This window comes from Anabas testudineus, chromosome 3 (assembly GCF_900324465.2).
Source record: "Anabas testudineus chromosome 3, fAnaTes1.2, whole genome shotgun sequence".
NCBI lineage: Eukaryota > Metazoa > Chordata > Actinopteri > Anabantiformes > Anabantidae > Anabas > Anabas testudineus.
Genome location: NC_046612.1, coordinates 16,500,197 through 16,522,380, shown reverse-complemented (window position 1 = coordinate 16,522,380; position 22,184 = coordinate 16,500,197). Strand labels below are relative to the sequence as shown.

Sequence of the window (22,184 nt, the reverse complement as noted above, 5' to 3'; positions counted from 1 at the left end):
GCTTACCTTGTCAACCATGTCAAAAAAATAAGCAATTTAAAATGTTGACCTGCCATCTATATGAGGAGATCGATTGGTTCCTGTGCTACACCTTGATCCCTGAATTGATCTCTTATTCGTTGCGTTTTCCAGTTCTCTGTTCTATTTGTCAATTTAATGCAAATAAATAAACACTGTCAACTCTGCTTATTATAAAGTCACAATTGTGGCCCCAATGCTTGATCACTGCAGTGTAAACGGTGGATTTAGTCAGCCATGGGCCCTTATCAGGCACTGCTGAGCTCAGTTCTATTCTGAAGGTGCAGTTATGAAACACTGAGTGGGAGTTGTAGTATTATACATAGCTGGCTGTGTAGGCCAAGTCTTTAATCAGTCACTGTAATTGCCGGGATGGACTTTGAACCACAGACATATTTCTCTCTGCTTTTCATCCATGGCTAAACAACTATGGGGAGGGAAGTAGCAAGCACTCAGGCCGCAGTGGTGCGCAGCTCTTGCCCTGGCCCCACGAGCAGCCAAGCATAGAGGAGCAACGGACGGGTCACAAACAGAAGAAAGAGTTTTGGCTGAGGGTGGGACGAAGAGGGAGAGATGAGGTATAGTGGGGGTGGCGTGGTTCAGAAAGAGGGAAGAAGGGAAAGTAGAGGCAGTGAACAGAGGGACATGATGGCATACAAGTCCCCAGTGGCAGATTGAATGCTTTGAGGAGCACAAACAGGCCTCTCCTCTGAATACTAAGACCTTTCATAGAGGCAACACTGCTACAGAGACACTCTCCTTTGAGGCCCCTACGATATATATGGGGCTTTCAACCGCCTGCGCAAGAGTAGGTCTAATTAGAAGTCGAGGCGATACAAGGGGGTTGGGGAAGTGGGAGAAGAGGAGCTGAGGAGAAGAAGAGAGGCAAGGAGGGGTGCTTGATTTAAGAGGCCATTGTTTTAACAAGTACATTCTGCCTCCCTCTTCTTTCTCCTCATGGCCTCCCCTTCAGATGCCCACACTCCACAGAGTCAAAAGGCGGCGTTTAGCCCCTGTGAACGAAGAGGGGCTGGGCTTGTTTTGACACTTTGTCCTCCTTGGCTTCTGTGAAAAGGCCTCGCTTATATGGGCCACTTGAGTTCATTAGGGAGAGCGGTGCTTTCAGCCGCGTCCCCATTCCAGATCCAGGCCTCAATGGGGCCTCCAAAGCCCTTCACTGTTTGTTTAATAAAGACCCTCACCACCTCCACAACTACCACCTCCACTTCCCTCATCACAGGCCAGGCTCAGCTACTGCCTGCAGGGTAAGGGTCCATTGAAATAGTGAAGAAGAAAGAGTAGGGGGGAAGCATGTAAAGACAAAGCATAAGCACAAAGACATATGGCAGAGAAGAAAAAAAAAGAGAAACATTTTTTAACTCCACGAAGTATGAATTACACAGGTACAGTTCTTCACCTGCATCAACGATTAGTTGTGAAGTCAGCGCACTCTCTCAGGTCAAGCACTGTGTAGGTGTGTCTTGAGTCAGGTTTCAGCTCTAACACTTTCAGATGACATCACTGTGCATCAGTATCGAGCGCACAACAGTAGAGAGATGTTACACTAGAAGGGCAAAGGCACTCTGAGATCATACAAACCCTGAGGAAGTCTCAACCGCCTGTGTGTGTGTGTGTGTGTGTGTGTGTGAGAGAGAGAGAACAGGACATGAGCAATACTTGAAGATAATTACTGTGAGAAATAAAAGTGGGGTGAATGTACATCTCAGTTTTCTGCTTACAGTTAGCTGCCTGTGCTATGGTACAGCATGACCCAAAGCACAGAAGAATCTGTTGTCATCATGAACTTGGTACTACTATGAAAATAGGTTATGCTATGCATGCTCCAATTTACTGCACAGCTGGCATTTAGGGAAGGTATGAAGATGACAACATACAATAAATGCTGTGGAGGATGCTGAGATTCAGTGTTACAGTTCACTTTTCCTTTTAAAAATGAAACTCATTTTGATAACTTGAGAACCAATTACCAAAGCAGAATAATTAGGATGTTATTAAAGTTCATACTGCGGCAGCACTAAAGTTACACCCTGCCACAGCTGCAGAGCATTGTGCTGCAGCATGGCATATGTTACAGTATCATATCTTCTATTAAAAAAACAGATATCTGAAGACCACCTTGAGCTCTTAGAAACAGTCTCAAACCTAGCCTTTGGATGTTGGTGATACACAAATCTACTTTTTGTTTCAATGGGAAACACATATCAACAGACAGAAGGACATTAGATACATGGCAGGTGTTTGCCTGCAGTTGAGGAGTGTCAGCTAGGAGTGGGAGGGAAAGGCAACAATGACGCATGTGCTCATTCTGTATGCAGTGTGATCAAAAAGTCATTCAGAAACGCCTTTCAGCTGTTTGTCTACAGAGCTGAGTAACACCACTGTCAGCTGGTACATGAACAGTAGCTAAACACTGGCTGATAACTAAACCTAATGACAGTCATCATCCATTAAGAGCTGATCACATTGCAGTGATTCAATTCACTAACACAGTTCTGCTGCTTATGCACAAAAAGGAAGGGAAGTTGACTTGTTCTACTCCAAGTTCCACTTTCCTCTCTTAATTTATTCCATTGACACTGGGGTTGAGTTATTTGTATTAACAATCAATTCATACAAGTATACATCATTAAAACAAGTCACTATTCAGCTCCAGTATATTAGACCATAAGGAAAAGCACAGGACAGACTTATTTTTCACTACATATAAACATACAACACTGCATTTCTGACTCTCTAGTGTGTGTTGGGGAGAAAGTGTGCCGAGTTAAGTGTGCAGGGGGTCTCATCATCAAGTCCAATCATATAATACTCTTATCTTATCTGAAACTTCAGATGGAAGCTGTGTGTTCTCCGACATATGCCTGAACAGTCTGTTTGGAGCTTTTATTCAAACACCTTTTAGATGTGTTCTATAACTCAGCTGCAGATCCACATCTTTAGGCTCCCCTATGGTGAACACACTTGAACCATACAAGCAGTGGGTGTTTAAGACTTAGTCTCAACTAAGATTTGCAATGGTTTTAAATGTCTTTAAAAAGTGAGAAAACATGTCAAACAGCAACAGAAAGGAAACCTGTGTGTGTGAGTTGGAGAGCTGAAGAAAAATCCCGTAGAGAAAAACAAGTCGCAACTCTGACACCAATTAATAAAAAAGGCCTCATCTCTCTCCTTCCATGAGGCTGCATAGATGACAAGCTGTTAGCGAGCTGCAGTGGAAAGCATCTATGCACGCGCACACACAAAGTCCATGACCTCGGCATAGTGAATGGGGCCATGTACAGTTACTAAAGAAGTCTGTCTGTCTCAGCAGTTATTTATATCCTGAACCCTCACCCTATCTGTCCACATGGTGCTGACAGCTTGTGTTTATCAGTATTTTTCGCAAAATTATAAAACAAAAAGACCAAAAGCTTTGACAATAAAATGATGTTTAGTACAATATTACCATATTTCCACTTTTTTTTTTTTTTTTTTTTTTTTAAATCTTTCCTTAGTGCGTTTACTCACAGTGTTGACAATAGCAAACATATCATGCAGAAATTTTGATAATCAATTTCATGATGTAACTACTGCAATAAAAAAAGGAACTTTAATTGGTTGTTGAGCAAGGATCTTCCTACAGAGGGATATACGATTCCCTGTTGTCAATTAAAAGCTTCTCAACTGGCAGAACCTCACCCCAAAAACAACAAGAGAACAATTGTTCAGATGTTTCTGCTACCCAGAGAAAGAAAGTCATCTCCAAACCATATGTTTGTGTGTGTGGCCCGCTGTGCAGTTTAACCCATTAGACACGCTGGAAAAATGGCTGCACAAATTCCCTGTCGCCCTTCAACAAACACTGAACCCATACAGACACTGGCATAAGACAAGTGTATTCTTTTTGCCTGTAAAGAGGATCCCATGATGTATTGGTTACCAAGACAATAGACAAGAATAAGGGGGGTTTTTTTTTTTTTTAATGCATGGCTGAAACCATATTCGGAGATGGTATGGCCTTGATCATTTCACACTAATGTTTTCCTCTATATTTTCAAGAATTTAATTAACGTCCCTGCAAATCCTTTTCCTTTAAGTCATAGTGGGAGAGGAATGAAGCCACTGAAGAATTAAGTTACTATAGATCTGTACATGTGTGTCCTTCAAAATGTCTTTGTGTCCCTGCCCCCTCCTCTGGTTGTGCTCAGACACCGAGTCTCCAGCCCTGCTTATCTTTGTGTCCTCTACAGCAGACCCCCACTGAGACAGAGAACCAGAGTTTATTACAGTCTCCAATAATCCGCAACCCCCAAGGAACTCACATTCAAAAAAACACTGAATATCCCCTTCGATACAGACTTCTGGAGTGACGTGGTCTGCATTCCATGTCTTAAAGACACCTGACAGTAACAGTATCATGTAACATTTGGCATACTGGTGATGTAGGGACATTTGACATGCAGCATACCTATCATATTATCTGGAGTTTCAGAAACCGCTGCGTAAAAAAATGTTTAAAACGTGATGGAAGTCTGTCTTTCAGACTCAAATGTTCCATTAAAGTGAAACCCTGCTACAAATCCCTGTAGTCTGACAAAGTAGCAGCATAATCAGTATCCTTTAAAACCTTAACACAGATTTCTACCAGTGGATCATTTTTGTTGTTTCTCTGCCAAACACTGCTCCCTGCACTAAGGGCTGCCAGCAGCCAACTTTGTTTGACTTTGTTTGCTTGGTCCTGTGCTCTCGAAGCTGTTATCTTTGACATGTATCAGTGCTGTGAGCATTATTGAAAAGAGCCCCTGAGCAGCGGCATCATGTTCCGAAATCAGAAACGACCCCAAAGACGAGAGCTCGGGGGTCTCTCGCAGAGGAGCCCGGCCGTGCAGGGAGAGAACCAGGTGATTTATAGGAAGGTAGAGGAATATGAGGAGAGGAGTAGAGGGGGTGGGGGGAGCGCAATTCCAATCCCTAAGCAGAGACACACAAAGCACAGTGGGGGTATCATGTGGCCCACTCTGGCTTTCCCCCGTAAAAGCAAAAGCCTGTCTAACACTAACCTAAACCTGCTAGACCAGGAGAACGTGTGCGCACTCTCTCTCTATTTAACACAGCAGATCTAGTCTCAGAACCATTAATGAAAGTATCACCCTCCTTTCCTCCTGCAGCCACTGAAATACTTCAGTCTCTGCAAGAAACTCAGCAGAGTGAAAGGTGAATGTGCATATATGCCAAAACAATCAAACCTTGCAGGGGTAAAGACAAAGGAGACCTGTTCCATAGACCTGAGCGACATCCTCAAACAACAACTCCCTCGCTTCTGAGAAAAGTATTGTCGCCTTCAGAGTGGAATCTGTACCAAAAAAACACTCATGGCCAGGAATAAATCTGTCTGTGGGCTGAGTTATTTGGAAATATTAACATTGCAACACCATTTATACCGACACAATTACTCTGAGGACACTAAATCAAATGTGGTGTAGGGACTTTTAGAGACAGAGAGAGAGACAGAGACTCATTCTAATGCAGGGTATGCAAAACCATGCCTGCGGGTCCTGGGAAAAACGTCCATTATTGAGAGTGTGTTGGTCCTGGATGAGGACAATGTCAAGGGACTAATCAATCCAATGAGGAAATACAAGCAGCAAGGAAGAGCCAAGAAGCAGGCAGCGACCTGAACCATAAAGCAAAGCAGCAGAGCGAACACAAGGCCAAACTGCCCACCCCCTATTTTCAACCTGCTTTCTCCTCACCTCCCTCTCTTTCTTTCACACCGCTGCTCTTGCATCTCTTCTTTTGTTCTTCTTCTAAGTAGCAGTAGTGTTGAAATGATGAGTTAGTAACCTGATCAGACAATGAGAATAAAGTTTCAACATCTTCAATAAAACATGAAAACATGAAGTTGCAGAGATGTGAAATCTGATAGATCCTGACACACCTCAACTTTAGGGCTTCATTAGGTCTGAATGTTTCTATTCTAGTCTCGATATCATTCTTGAGTCTCGGTGCTGAAAACAAAACCACAATTATACATTTTCAATACGCTGCTATAATTTAATCATCTTCTACTGCTGTTTTAATAAACAAACTAAGCCTGATTTCTCTAATCTTTTGTTGTGTCCTGCAAAACTGCCTTCTAAATAAATTCATACAAAAAGTAAAGTAGACAAACCTGATCTGACATTTGTTGCAACTCTCCTTACTTTGGAGAATTTTCAATTGTCTGTGCTGTCCATTATCAAACAAGAGATGTTTAAAATCACAAAAATCACACTTTCCTCTTACTAACAGTTTCCTCTTAGCTTATTTCTACATGACAGTGTAGACAACAGCAATCAGTTCAACTCGAATCTAGTAAAATACAAAACCTCTGCCGCTTCAGCATCTCAGATGTGAGGACATGCTGTTTTATGTCATTTTAAATTTAATTCTTCGAGTTTGGTGGCTTTTAGTTGAACAATACAAGCAGTTTTAAGATGCAGTCTGCAGTGGACATTTTTTATGACATAAATAATAATATGTTGAAGCCCACCAAGCACATAAAACCAACCAACCCCACTCAACGAAGGAGGTTTTTGGACTGCTGCCCAGCTGTCAGCAGCACTGTCTCAGTTTAGTTCCTTTCCAGTTCTGCAGGAGAAATATCACACAGGCTGAAAATTGTATCCCCTTCAGATTATGGATTTATCTGTCAAAATTTGTTTTCTTTGTGATATAATGCGTCTCATTGCCATAAATGGAACACCAGAGGTTTTGAGCGAACCTACGAGTCAAATCAATAGTTGATTAGTAAATGAGAAGAGTCCAGCAGGAATGGGTGGGGGTTCACGCTGTCCCACAGCACATCATTAAACTGTATGAAACACTCTCCAACACACCATTAGGCCAACTCAGCCTAGAACTACAAGGCCACTAGAATTAGTGGAGAAGGCATCTTGACCTCACACTCGCACTCGCACTCACACACCAAACTAATACATCATAGCCCTGGGTCGTGTACTGTCAGCTAAGACTGACAGCTGGCCTTTATAATGCCATTTACTGTATACAATTTAGAATTTATAGCCCTCAACGCTCATTATTTCTATAAATCCCTAAAGTATAACTTAATCTAAAATACAGGAGTCTGGAACATCAGAGTTAGACACAGATATCTGTGGTCAATATGAACCACTGGAATTTAATTTTTGCCTTGAACATTTCATTTACTCAATTAATTCCTTAAAGCTATATTTATCTAGTTGTTTTTTTTCCATGTATCCTGGAGTTTCCTGACTACTGGATAGCTGTGGTATGAGATCCTGTCTTTTAAGAGCCACAAGCAGCAAAATAATGTCATTAGTGTGAGCCTGACTGTCAATGTCCCGTGTTTAAATACAATTTCAGAGGCTTTTCCATCCTGCCAAAGATAAACCTTCGAGAGAAAATGTTAGATTTCATATTTCTGGCATGAAAATAATTAAGTTTACAGACCCTGAATAGAAAATAGGAATGTTAAATGTTGTGTGCTACAGTGTAAAATGCCAAGAACAGCAGCTCATATTTATGCACAACAGAGTAAGACATGATACAGGCCCAGCAGACAGAACAAGTCCATAATGAAACGAGTGTGACTCTGGTCCAGATAAAAAGTGGAAGCAGGGGAAAATGTTGATAACTGCTGAAAGGATAAAAGACCTCAACTGTAAATAGGATGAGGATCATCCACGGGGGGCTTTTGTTTTCAGTTTGATATTGAATCTTATCTGGCTGACATTTTGGAGACGGTCTCCTGGTGACATTTAGGATATGCTACAATCACAGCAACCACCTTTAGGAGGTCCAACCAGCCAATTACAGGTGTCATTTTGTTTTTCCTATGGTGCCGAGTAAATCTTTTCTTGTCATGTCACAGGGCACGGCACCAGTGTGTGTGTGTGTGTGTGTGTGTAAACCCAGTGGGAGTGTGTTTAGAAAGTGCTTCAGAAGGGTCCTTGCATTCCAGCGGCTGTTCTAACATGTTGTAAATACAAGGTGTTAGAGAAAACATAGCAAGGGGGTGGTGGAAATCACTCAGACCAAGTGCTGCTGGAGGGGGGGGGGGACACAGGATGTAGGTTATCAAGGATAAACAACCCGGTTCACCTGCAATCACAGCACAGAGCAGGGTGCTTGGCTTTGTTTTCACAGAAACAAGGCCATCCACACGCATAGCTGTCATACTGCAGTGAATCTGATTTAAGTCAGCGGATTATCTGCATAACAGAGACATGAAAGTACATTTTTAAGTAACAGTACAGAACTTTGCAGCAGCTATGAAACCAGTTCATCACATATTCTCTTTCATAGATTTTTTTATTTCTCACTCCCAGCTTCTGGGCATCTGAGACAAGCCGGACGTAAAGCAACATTTTGACTGATTTACCCACAAGGTTTAATTATAAGCCAGGAGTGATGACAACACGGGTCAAGGTGGAGATGTATCAGGACATCAGGCATATGCATACACCTCTCATAATGTACTGCACAGCCACACAAATCAAAACACTCTATATGCCCCTGTACACAGAATAAAACCCATTCAGGCTGCAGTCAGCTGTGAAAATATTAAATCAAAGGCAGCAACTTATATCAATAAAACACAATGTGCTGCAAACGTGAAAGCCTGCACGCAAATGTTGTCAAACAAGATTTAAAAAAAAAAAAAAACAAAAAAAAAGAAAAAGCCCCATGGCCACTCATACTTTCCACTACACTTTCTATTTTAACCACCTTAAATTGAGCTCTCTAATAAGGGGAAACTTGGCCGCGGCGTGCGGATGATGCCTGAATGTGCGAGTCAAAGCAATTCACTGCGCTGATAAGGAGGGAATTAAAAATACTACCACACAGCAGCGGTGCACGGATACCTGCTCCAAAACAAAACACTCTCACATGTGGTTGAAAGTCCACTTTTTAAAAAAAAAACAACAACAAAAAAAAAACACACACGTTTCCTTACCTGGACTCTGGCCGAGCAGCAAAGTTATCAGGGCGCCCCACAGCACCGCGGCCAGCTGCATCTTGTACCCCGCTTCTCGCTCGCTTCTCCGGGCTTCCCTGTTCCCTCTTCCCTCGTCTTCTCCGCACGGTTAAACAGCAAGGCACTTCTGTTCCTAGAAGACGCTCCGGCTCTCACACCAACCTCATAACATGACTGACTTTTTAGCCCCTTTTCTCTCCCCAGCCTCCTCCGGCAGCTCCTCATGGATGACGCGACGAACCCTGGGGTTTACAAAGTTAACTTTGCGGGGGGAGACGGCGGCCGCTCGCCCTCCAACATGTTGTGCTCCAGTTACCGACGCCGGAGCCACCAAAAGGAGCTGTGGGCCGTACCAAAAGCAAGCCGAGGGGGGGGAGGCTGTCTGTGTCCGCCGCGGTGTTTCGACACTAAGTTGGTCGTAAATGCGCCATAACGGCGCAAGCCCATCGTTTTAATCCTCCATAAATGCGAACCAACGTGGAAAGTGCGCAAATGTGTTGTTTCCACCGCGACTTATTTTTCCACCACGTCTCCACAGCTTCCCCCGCCGTTCATGAAATAGTCTGGTCCAAAAATCTCAGCTCTCGTTGTGTCATTTCTTAAATTACAGCGTCTTCTTCAAAAAGGGGGGGGGGGGCTGCTGCTGGAGGTGGAGGTGGAGGAGATGGAGGTGGTCAGCTGTTCACATGATAAACTCCACACAGCATCTGGATCCACCTATATGAGAGGCTGTCCTCACACACAGGGAAAAGAAAAACCTCTCCCCCCTCCTCCTCCTCCTCCTCCTCCTCCTCTCATTCCCCCTTTCTTTCTTAAACAATGTAGGATAAAGTCGAGCAGAAGTGGGATAATGTTTCCCTGTTGTCACTTAAGTCAATGGAAGCACATGACAAAGCATTTCCACAGTGGGATGTAATGAGGTTATTACACAGTCATTATTCAGATTTACTGCAAGTTACTGAAACGGGTTCAATTCAAATGCCATTAGGACCAAATGCATCACTGTTTTATTATAGGAAGGTATTAAAGGCTACAATGGCACCATAAAAGTACAGTTAATTCCACAAGTCAAGAGAAACCAGCTGTAGCTAGTTGTCCTTTAGTAATAGAGCTCATATTAAATTCACTTATGAACAACAGAGAAATGCTGGTTCCCACTGAAATATTACGTTAACACCAGGAGCAAGAATGAAAGCGCTACATCAAAGTAACCATCATTTCAGCATTATGGATTTAAGACATTTAAGTCACTGTTTCCTATAGGATTAGTGCAGAGTAACAGCGCAACAGTGGGTTCAATACGCTATAGCCTATTTTAATCTCACAGATCATAACACATTAAGTACTGTATACCATACGTCTATATGCACACATTCGATCCATTTAAATCACAGTTCAAGGCTTTCCAGGGGTCATCAAAGCATTTCCAACTGTTTAATTGATGAAATGAGATCCTGCTTAAATGAATGGTTAATTATAACATAATACAATCTTAAGGATAACTCCTGTGTTTTAGTCCTGGTCCATATAAAGCGACTGAACGACGAGCATGTGCACAACGTACACATTCATCACGTTCATGTCTGTTCTCTTTCCCTGGAAAGGAGGCTTTAGACCTCAGTTTCTAATTATGAGACAGCTTTAGTTGGGATGCGAGCTCCCTCATCTCTGAACAGGACATCATTATTCAGCACACGCCTCCCCTCAACTCTCCTGTGGAGCATCCATCAGAGTATTGCCTTTCATCCCAATAAAAGTGGTCCATGACTTATTTGTGATTTGATACACAGCATTTTAATGAACAATGCTTTGGACAAAGATTTGTATCAGTGCTACAAAAAAAAAATCTTAAAGACTCAATCATAATCATCAACTTATTAAATTAGTTTCACTGTGATTTTGCATTATGATGCTGCATATAAGATCCCATGTTGGTTTCAATAATTCGTCCGTGTCTACAACCAAGTACAGTCCCGTGAATCAGAGGAGAAACTGATTGAAAGGTCCATCACTATTCTCATTTGGACACTGAAGATACACAGAGATTGCATTACCCTCTTAGAGACTGGCACTATATAGTCTCAGAGTTACAGAGATTATTAAGATGCACTGAGAATATTTATATTATATATTGAATTAGATATTATTTAATTACATACCTATTCAAAGTCTAAACTTGTGGCTCCTGGAGAATGTGGAGAATGAAAAAAAAAGTCGAGATTGGATGGTTTTCACATTTCTCCCCTCTGTACAATATGCTGCCAGTTGCAGTGACTGAGCAGTGAGCTGATCCAGGATCAGGACCTGGACATGTCGTACTCTGGGCAGCCGGCCCGGCTGCAGTGTGAGCGGATAGCAGCTGTGGCCCCTTTCAGCTCTCATCCTGTCTCTGGGTGAAGAGATGGAGGCATTTAATTATAACCTGTGATTAATGTGTCCACAGCAGGCCGTGGAGTCTGTTTGCACAGCACCAAGGGCTTTCGTTCAGGTCTCTGACTTGTCTCACACACACACACACACACACACACACTGAGAATGACTTTATATGCTCTGGTACACATTGTTTCACATCAAACCAATAACCTTATCTCTTAAAGTGCCAAAAAGTCACACCACTGCTCCTCTGACTTTTGTATTCTTTGCTGTCTCCCACTAAGACACCACTAGGCATCTGACACCTTTTGGCCAGTAGAACTCATCTGAATTTGTATGTGTGTGTGTGTGTGTGTGTGTGTGTGGTGTTGGGAGAACAGCTGTGGGCTTATCACGTCAGCCTCCACTGATAAATAAAGAAGTATTCTGGGAGATGAGGAGAGTGCCACATGGAGAAAATCAGGCAGGTGTTGGAAGCTTATTTAATTTATATGTAGTACATGTTTGCGTGCATCATACGTGTGAGCGTGTATGTAGAATGCAAATACGACCTCCACCACTTACTTATACAAACTTTCTCCTCTCATTCTTCTCCTCACAATAACACAGGAACAGGAATTTACTAAACACCCCAATAGAGAGTGAAATTTAAAGCCCCAACAACATCAACACGGCTGCAGTAATAAACCACTGACAATAAACAGATAAACAGATCAATCCTGTACTACTGCATTTGAAACTTATCATTTACAGTAGCACTAAAGATGGTTTATGCAGTTACAAATGGAGAATTGCATCAAATCGTTTAAACCTTTAAACTTTTATAAGTTGTTTTATTTATTTTAAAGTCCTTATATATTATTCTGGCACTTTTGGTGTGCCAGAAAGCAAATGTCACGAATAAGATCAGTGATGTTAATTAATATTTTCATTGTACTAGAAATCAAACCTTTAATTAGTAACTGATAATTAAGAATTATTTATTAATATTTCTATTACATGATCACGTGAAACAAATCCCTCAGAAACCCACAGAGAATCATCATCAACACTGTGGCTCCAGATTCAATCAGTTAGTTGCCTTTGCTTTTACGGTACATCAGATTTACAGTACTGTTTGACTGTCAGCATAACTGCACCCTTGTTTCCAGGCACAGCAGTCGATTCTTTACTGCAGACAAGCAAAAAAGAATTTGCATGGCGCTGGAGAAGAAAGTGCATGAGTTAACAACTAAAATGCCAAAGCTATTTTTAGCCATATCTTTTCAAGAACTGGTGAGAACCAAAACAGAGCTAAAAGGAGCATGGACGGTGGTGGTGGTGATGGTTCTCCTGTGCCTTGGAGATATGGCTGTTAGCCTGCCATGGAGAGTTTCTGCCCCCTAGGAGGCCAACAGATGAATGCAGCCTGTGTTTCCTTGGTTAACTGGCTGATACGCTAAACCACCTGAATGGTTGTGAATATTATAATGCTGACGGCATGTTTTCTGTTTCCTGTCTCCGTCTCTACCCTCTTTCTCTGTTTCTCCCGGCTATGATGTAACCAGAGACACCCTTATTAAATTTAGAAGGGGAACCCAATCACACCGCAGTCCACATGGCCATGACTGTTCGGCCACAGTCATGCCCACCACACACACACACACACACACACACACACTCACACACACTCATGTAGTGTGTCCTACTGTGGTGTGGATAGAAGCCCTGCAGCCTGTTCTGTGGCCCGTCTAACTACAGGGCTTTTCTGTGTGAGGTTTATTTTCGTGGATGCTCCGCTCTCTCCATGTTCTGCTCATACAATGGGCTCGTTTACATGTGGCCAAACTCAAACACACACACACCGACTTGATCGCAAGCTTTCGCTTCGCTTCGCTTCGTTGTTGGCCCTTCGATGCATGGAGACTCTGGTTTTGACCGCAGGTTCGTCTTTGCTTGCAATGAGAAGGGCCTTTATATTCAAACGCAAAACTGATGTTATTTTGGATCCCATCACATCTTAAAAGAGAATATCATGTTTTTTTTTTAGAGCTCACAGTATCTTACATTTTACTCGTAAGTAAATTTGGAGATGCTTCTTGTAGTTCTCTCTGTTTCCTCAAAGGTCACATGTCAGGTCACCAAACTTGTCTGTGCAAGTGAATTTACCAATTCTGTAGATTAAAATAGAGTGGACTATCAGAAGACGCTGGGGTGGGTGGGTGACTTCTACTTTTAACTTGGGATTTACACAAACCCACCAGCATTAAATACATTTCACAGTAATCAGATTTCCCTTGACATCTCAACACAAATGATCCTCATTTAACATCTGCAGCAGGCGCAAGAGAGATTTAGACATGAGTGTACTTAATCAGCACCTACACAAGCAAACACACTTGTTGCTGCAGGTGTACATAATTTGAATGAATCTGCGCATTCACTCACAGGTAAACACACGCGCATTCCTCCCCAGCACAAAGTACACACACTGCAAAAGCGGCCTATACAGAATCACACACCTGGCCTGTTGGCATCAGGTCTTAAAACCTCATTAGAAAGCCATCAGTTCTTTTATGAGTCACAGCGCTGGGGGCGCCGCTGCTACCAAAGAGGCCCCAGCACTGAGGCTCTATACCCAGAGGGAGTGCACCAAGCGCTGGGTTGAGGAGAGGTGAAACTGGTACAGTTCTGGAGGCTCTAGATGGGGCTTTCTTCTAAAGCTGCTGAAATGGAAACAGAGGCCAAGAGCTTTGATATGGCTTTGTGGGCAGAATTATCTCTTAGGAAGAGATTAAGATTTGAAAAAGGATAAATTGCTGCTAATCATGCTGTGTCATTCTGCACGCATACGTCTCATGCACAGACACAGTGCTGTTTCTGAAATGAGGAGTGTTCAGTGGTCCTATGGGGATCCTGGATATTGATCAGAAATTAGGTTAAAATGTACCAGAGGGACTTTTCTAATTTGCTTAAATGTATAATTTAAGACGTGATCTTACAGACAACTGTGTGATTTGTAACCACCAAAAGATGTCTGAGTAAAAACTGAACTACATTTGGTTGAAAAGTTGGTCATATTTACCATTGTTGTACTAGCTACTGTATAAAATATATATATAATATATAATATATATATTATATATATATAACTATTTACAAAAATAATGCTAGTCACTATTAAACTCACTGAGTTTGTGTTGTTTGCTTTGTTTTTTACACATTGAACAGATTTACTGAGACTTTATTGTGAGATTTAACAACAAAAGAGAATTTGAAGAGAGAATTATCAGGTGTTTTTTATGTGTTTATTTATTTTGCTTTAGCTCAAAGAGTTATTCCTGGTACAGTGTTGTTCATAACGGCTTGTGGCTTGGGGCAAAAATAGAATATGGCATTGTGTTTGCTATTGGATGGAAGTATGTGGCTAATGTAGAGCAGCATGTTTGTTCCTTGCTGCCTGGACAGCCTGTGGAGGACTGTAATAGAAATCCACCTCTGTCTGAATGCGTCACAGCCTCGACCACAAGGAATGGAACCAAATATTGACATCCAGCTCTGAAAGCCAGAGCTACTGTAACGCTCACATGTTTACCTTAGGACTGCTGGTGATTTACTATTCTTGCATCCACTGGGTTCCACGCAAGGGAGCCACTCACCCTGACTTCCCAGCAGCCTCAGCTGTATTTCAGCCTGCGTCACAGTTCATTCCATCAGCACTGCAGCACTACACCAAATCTGCAGCTGATCAACTTGATGTTAAGTAAACAGAGACAAAGTCTTAAAATGTTGGAGTTTTTGTACATTCTTAGAAAATCCCCCCTGTACATATATTCCTCTCCAATCCATGATGTTCCACATTCCAGGAGTTATTTTGTGGAGCTGTAATTACAGTTCTTGCAAGTCCATGTTGCTTTTGACTTCAGTTGTTGATTTCCTACATTTCAGAGCACTATTCAGCAATAGTCACAGAAGACTTCATGACTCTATTCAGCTGGAACAAAAGAACTTTACCAAACCACACCAAGGACACAGGGACGTATTTCAAAACATTTCAGATGCTTTTCTTGCAATCTTGTTTTTGATTGTACATTGGGGCCATTTAGAGTTGGAAAGTAGTCTGAACGATCTGCATGTGAAAAATATTTTTCAGGGATTTTTTTTTTTTTAATCACACAGGCTTAACTTGTATGCAGACAGGAAAAATGACACATGTTCCTGGAAATACATTCCCTTAGATCCTCTGATCTACAAGTGGCAGTAATGCAATGAGAAGACTGATCCACTTTCATCAGAAAGTATTTTGACCCTTTTAGCTGTGTCATGTTAAATGTGTTCTTGAGCTGTGTCTAGAAGTCCATCTGCATCAGTTGTATGGTGACACTGTATAGATGAGGGCATGGATGGTCATTGTTGTTTCACCACCATACTTGTTTTTATGGCCTTATGCCTTCTGCCAGAATGATGCTGTTTCAGCTTATGTGATCATTTGGTTTGAAGAACTTGTCATGTGGTGACACACTGTGTCAGCTACTCAGGAAGCCCACATCCTCGGTAGATTACTTCCTAATGTGAACAGTCCGCATTTATGCAAAACATTGCGAGTGAGGATAAAAAGATTGTTGCTGTGATAATTTTCTGCTCTTTTAGAGTATTACAACCTGCTCGGTAAAGTCTGAAAAATCTTTAAACTCATGGATCTCACGTGCAAACTTGACATGAACCAACCCAAATATAATGATAAAATCTCCGCTCTTGCTTTCCACACTCCAGTGTGGGACTGTCGCGGTAAGTGTACAAGCCAAAAGTTCAGCTTTCATCCCTTGTCAAAGAAGGCCGGCCAAAAGACATGTTCTGAAGCGTTTCCACATCAGTGTGGACATAGTGTGTCTCTGTGTTGGTAAAAGCGGAGTCAAGGTCACTGAACCCTCACACATTTTCTTTGCATTTAAAAATCAATGTCTGATGTGCAATACTCCAGTGTGTGTGTGTGTGTGTGTGTCCTTCAAATCACTTGATCAAACCCTCTTTTTTCTGCCTATTCAAATTTCCCTGCCGTCGTTAATAACAAAGCTCCAGCAGAATCGTTCCTTTCACATTTCAACAAAATGATAGGTCAGACTCTTAACAGGGTGTAATTACATGACAATTTCCCTCATCCACATGTTCCATCACAAACACAAAGCTGGCCGTCTGCTGTAAAATGCCCAAGAGTCACTATAAATAGGTGTCTTTTCTATCGGCCTGTTCACCGCTGCCTTCTCTTTGTGCTCCTGGAGAATGGAACTTGTATAATTGCACGCCGTTCCTTTTTCGAGGCAACTGCACTTTCCCCGCAACAGCTGGAGAATGACAGTGCTCACAGAGATCACATACAAATAATCAAAAACACACACACACACGCATAACAGCATACACCAGTATGTATGCATGTGAATGTACGTGTGCGGGCATGCTTGTGTGCTCAGAGAATCCTAATGTTGTGCTCACAAAAGCTTTGAATCCTCTGGGGTTTATAAAGGCTTGTTGGCGTTTTGTCTGGCTTCTTCAGCATGTCTTCTACCCACTTGGATATTCTTTTCACCTTCAGAATAGCAGATTGCGTTGCATGTAATCTTCTATGTAATCTTCTTTTCTTTAGGCGATATGGGCAGAAGGTGGGGCCTGCAGCTGTGTCAATAGGCTACTGCAGCCTCAAAACTCTGCAAACTGCCTTTTATGTTGGCCTTCTGGCTAAAGGACAGGCATGTTTACACTTTGCTCTTTATAAAAAAAATCTTACACCTGCGTTTGGGGGAGGGCGAAAGTGTACACCTTAATGTTAAGATATCAGCACGTACCTGTTGAATGATGAGCAGCACCTGTTGTTTAAAAGCACCCGGTGAACTGCGATGTCTTGAAGCCCTATCTCTGGCACACATCTTTACAATGGAAGAAAAAAAATATTCTCATTACTGTTTGTTCAACTTAGATTTATTTTGTAAATCTTTACAAATGTATTTTGTAACTCTAACCAGCATGATCTTCCATATTGTGATAAAACAATATTACAATTTCTATTAACAGTTGAAAAAGTTTTTTTAATTTCAAAACTTTGCTTCCTCATTTAATAAATTATTATCTTATATTTTTATTATATCTAATTAATCTAGATACACTTTCAAAGTAATAGTGTCCTCTCCCCGACCATTGATATGTCCATTAATTCTTAGCTTCCTGCTCTGCTGTGATTTTATTTGTTCATAGTTACTCCAAATTCTTTCTCTCCTGCCTTTGCAGCAGTTTTGTTTTCTTGTGTTACTAGTTGGTGTCTCGTTGTTAGTTTTTCTTGCCTATGCAGTGGCCTTTAGTCCTTTTCTCTGTTTTATAGTGTTGTGCCAGCTCTAGCTGTGACTTTGTGTTGTATATCTTTTGGTAATAAACATCCTTGCACTTGACTCATACTGTGTCTCCTCATGCTTCCACATGTTTCCTCTCTGTTACTCGCTTGCTAGCCTGTAACAGATTTATGTACTTACAAATATTACCGTTTCAACCTAGACATTGATTAATATCAAGATTGTTTTTCTGCCCTGGCAGCCAAATGGTAATAGTGCAGACCGTGTAAGTGCAATATCGAAGGGTCATCATCATCATTCTGACTGGGGTCCTTCACTGTTTGCACACTCTCTGCTTCTCTCTGTCTTCCTATTTTTTTTCTGTTGGTCTCTCTGCAACACACTGTTAATAACAGTAAAGTGCCCAAACAATCCACCACGACAAACCACCACACAAACAATTCGTTTTCTAGGTGGTAGAAAACACCAAAACAACCAAACAACCATGAACCTTTGAAAAATAAAATGCAGACATTTAGAGGGTTAAAGCCCGAGGACATGATAACCTGAAGTTTAAGCTGACAGTACTCATTAAACACCAAGAGAAACAACTTCATAGCAAAAGCAAATAAGTATCCTGGCACTGGCCCCAGCCATTGTGTTGGCACAGTTGAAATCCAGCTGACCCGGCCGCTGGCCACAGAATTCATTTCATGCTTCATCTCTTGGCCTAAAGAGCCGAGACAGAGAAGGCCACAGTGATAATTGTACTGCTGAATCCGGCGTGAACAAAACATATTTTTTTACAAGGAGGACACCGGAGGGGGAAGATGGGCAAGCATGCTGACATATAGCGACATACTCAGACACACAAAAAAAAGATCTGAGAGACTTTTAATCAACAGTGACTCTTTGACATTTCTCTGGCTGCAGTGTAATAGCAGTGCCCTTCTCATTACTTCCACAGGCACATTTACAACAAACACACAGCCACACTGGGGCAGAGCTGCCGAGGGTTCAACATCCAAGCTGTTGAACCACACACATTCTATCAGGAAATTCACCTACGTTGCATAGCTGCCAATATGTACTGTAATCATCCTGTGGATCCCCACTGACCAACACACAAACACACTGTTAACAACTGAATAATAACTTCCACTGATGTCCGTATGCTGTTTAATAAAAAAAAAAAAGTGTGTGCGCGTGAACAGCGACAGCCACAAGCTTCACAAACCTCATTTAACTGGTCTTAAAGGAAAACATGCTGGAACAGAAATGGTCATTTACTGTCAACTGTTTGCAAGGAACACAATGTGCACACTGAAACATCGAAACAATCCCCGGGATGAAGATGAGCATCAGCTTAATGAAACATGAAGAAGCTCTTCCTGCTACGGCGCTGCTGCTTCTCTCTAGATTCTGAGGTCTCTCGGAGGAATATTTCAAGTAATTACACTCTGCCTGTACTGTGTAATAGAGCGACCGGGTGCTCCAAATTCTTGAAATATCCACGAACATGCACTCTGGCCCAGAGCATTTGTTTAGACAATTTGCTTTCATACAGTATTACTCAAGCTGCCATGTGTCGAAGACTTCTGACCGAAACAATTCTGCTTTTGAATTCTAAGTGCGGCAGGGGTCTACTGAGCTGTCTGGCGCCACTGTCCTCCTAAACATGTTATTACTGTAACCACAAGGTCAGCGCAACACAACCCCTCACACACACACACCCTATGAAGTTCAAATCAGCCCTGCTGCTGTATTAAAACATAGAAATGTGGCAATGAAACATCTCACAAATAAACCCCAACACTTCTATTGAATCTAGCAGACTGCATCCCATCGAGCTATGATGAAGCCGCGATGATGGTTTTGAATAATGACTCCTATTAATAACATTCCTCTGGCAAAAACTGTTCATGACTGTCATTTCAATGTGAACACATACAGTATCTCACATCATAGGGAAAAGCTAATCAATGTATTAATAATAATAATAATAACAATTTAATGATCTCTGTCCTAATATCAACTAATGAGTGATTTTAAAACAGTACAGATGATGACTCTGAAGCTGGAAATTGAAGGTGTGATGTTCAATGTTGTTATGTTGTTGTTGGTAAAAGTTTGTAAGTTTGGTATTTTTAGGTAAACAAATGAATTAATTATTCAGATTTAATGACAAAAGCATCCATTGAATGCTCAACATGAATGTTGTCTCACTGCATTGTTGCCGGCTTGTACTGAAAATCAGTCAAGAACCTCACAGCTCATGCAGTTAGATGGCGTTAACGTTGCCAACATAAACAATCATTTCTCAGTAGCAGAGTAGGGAGAAGGACTCCAACCTAGGTAAGTGTTCCACCATTAGTGTGTCATGACACTCCACTGTATAAATGGGTATGACATAATGATTACGGCATTTTGCGGATTTCAGCTTCAAAGCACTTTTCAGCCGTTCATATTTTTCTTTCTGTATACCAGGCATCGATTCAAAGTAACACCCTCTGTGTTTGTACCAATGGTTCAATACTCTCAACAATGTCTTGTGGGTGACTGTGTGTGAGCAAGAAGACAACAAGATCCGTTTTGCTTACAGGGGTGAAAGTTTACCCTGCTGATTATAAGGGCTCCTTCAGCAGCGCTTGTATACATCCCTGCTTCGCGAGCATGGTGGCAATGAGAGCGTGAAGCGGTTATTTTATTGTGGAGACTGGAGCCATGAATGTGTAGGAGAACCTCAGGATCCCAGTGTTGAAGGAGAGAGGGGATACAGCTAGCTGCTCTGTGGTCTCCAATCCCCCGGAGTCTCATTTGGCCTTATTTCTCCTCACTACTCCCCCTATCCTGTCCACTCCTGCTGCCCCTGCTCCAACCGCCCATCCTGACAGATTGGAGGAAATGAACGTCTGCAAATTGGCCTCAGTGGTGAGGTGAGCATGACTCCAAGACCATGGCTCCACTTTCCACCCAGCTTGTGGTCTTTCACCCAGCTCCTCTGACTCTGTCCCCTGGATTAAATTAGCAGCAGAAAGCAGGCTATTTGGGCGTAGAGCTGATTATGGTCTTTGGGCTTTGTGTTTATATTGGACCATGGAGGAGTGCCTATTAGCGGGTAATAATAATGCAAAACCATGTGAAAGGCTGCAGTGTTAACTATTTCACGACTTAAACAGCTTGAGCCAGTGTGTGTGTGCACTTCAGACAATACTTTCTTCTGTGAATTAGGGTTTGTAAGGTTTTAAACAGTGTGTTAGACTCTGAAGTTCAGCAAATGACAAATAAACACTCTGATGATCACGACGCCTCCCCGCAACTCAATAGATCACAATGTGCTTTTATCTGAGGGCTGGGATCATTATTTCTTGCCCCTCTTTTCATCTTGTTTCGCCCTTTGTTATATTTATCCACTGCTGTCTATCTTTTACCAATTCAAACTAAACTTTACAAAGATTTGCGACTAATTAGTGGGTTAGTCATTCAACCCCCATCTTGTCCCAGGTTCACATTTCAGAGATTCCTTGGGCGGGAACTCCAAGTTGCTCCTGGTGGGTCAGGCCAGCACCTTGCATAACCTGACCTGCCATTGGTGTGACAATGAATTTCATAATTTTTTACCAGGTATTATTTACAATGATCTCAATTTCTGTCACCTCAGACACAACAATACATGGCTTCAAAACATTAGTTCACTTGTCAAATGACACTAAATCCCACACTATCTGTGAGCCTCAGTTGATATAACTGTGGAATAGATACACTCCTATTCACACTCCACATGAGATAAGATACAGTATTTAGCAATAATGCTTGATATGGGGGTGTGTGGTTTTCTTTTCTTCTGTCTAGATGTCTGGGGACTGGCCTGAAAAATAAACCTAACATTAATTAATACATATAATTAAATGAAATGATCATTCTAGCATCTAGAATTATTGATCCAAAATGTGAAGATTAATTAGTTTCATTACTAATTCACTCACTAATTCATTTCACTTAATAGTTCTCTCTGGGACCCACTGTGGTTTTTCACTATAGTTAGATTTTTATTCAGGTTTTAGTTTTGTACTATTTTTTTTATGCAGTTTGTCTTTATGTTGGACTATCAGAATAGATTTCCAGGTGGTGGAAATGCTTGGACAGACAGTTGCCTCACATAGTGAAAATAGAAATGGTACCATAAGAACATGTCCCACTCACTTCTCTTCTCTGATGATTAAAAGTAATGACCCAGACGTGGGATTTCATGCTTTGAAGGTGTGTTCATGCATTCCCGCTATTTTTGTTTAAAATAATTATCATTATCTGCTTTAGAATCATACAGTAATCAAGCATAGAGAAATCAAAGATGAGAAGAGATGCAATTAAATGTCTGCGCTCATATCGGTTCTCTCTCAACAAAAACACTACTTACACTAAAATTAAACAGTACCATCTCCGACAGCTGTTAGATACATGCAGGTTTTTAAAATTAGTCCCAAGATGAACCGATT

The 22,184-nt window shown here is 41.7% G+C and overlaps 1 protein-coding gene across 2 annotated transcripts in view; it reads right to left on the bottom strand.

The window, feature by feature from the left end:
- Positions 1-9,311, bottom strand: part of lrp4 (low density lipoprotein receptor-related protein 4) — an 86,764-nt gene extending 77,453 nt beyond the window's left edge. For both annotated transcript variants that reach the window (XM_026378252.1, XM_026378253.1), the window contains exon 1: positions 8,999-9,311. In XM_026378252.1, the coding sequence (XP_026234037.1) occupies positions 8,999-9,059 (61 nt within the window). In that variant the 5' untranslated portion in view covers positions 9,060-9,311. The remainder of the gene's footprint in view (positions 1-8,998) is intronic.
- Between the last annotated feature and the right edge of the window lie 12,873 nt (positions 9,312-22,184).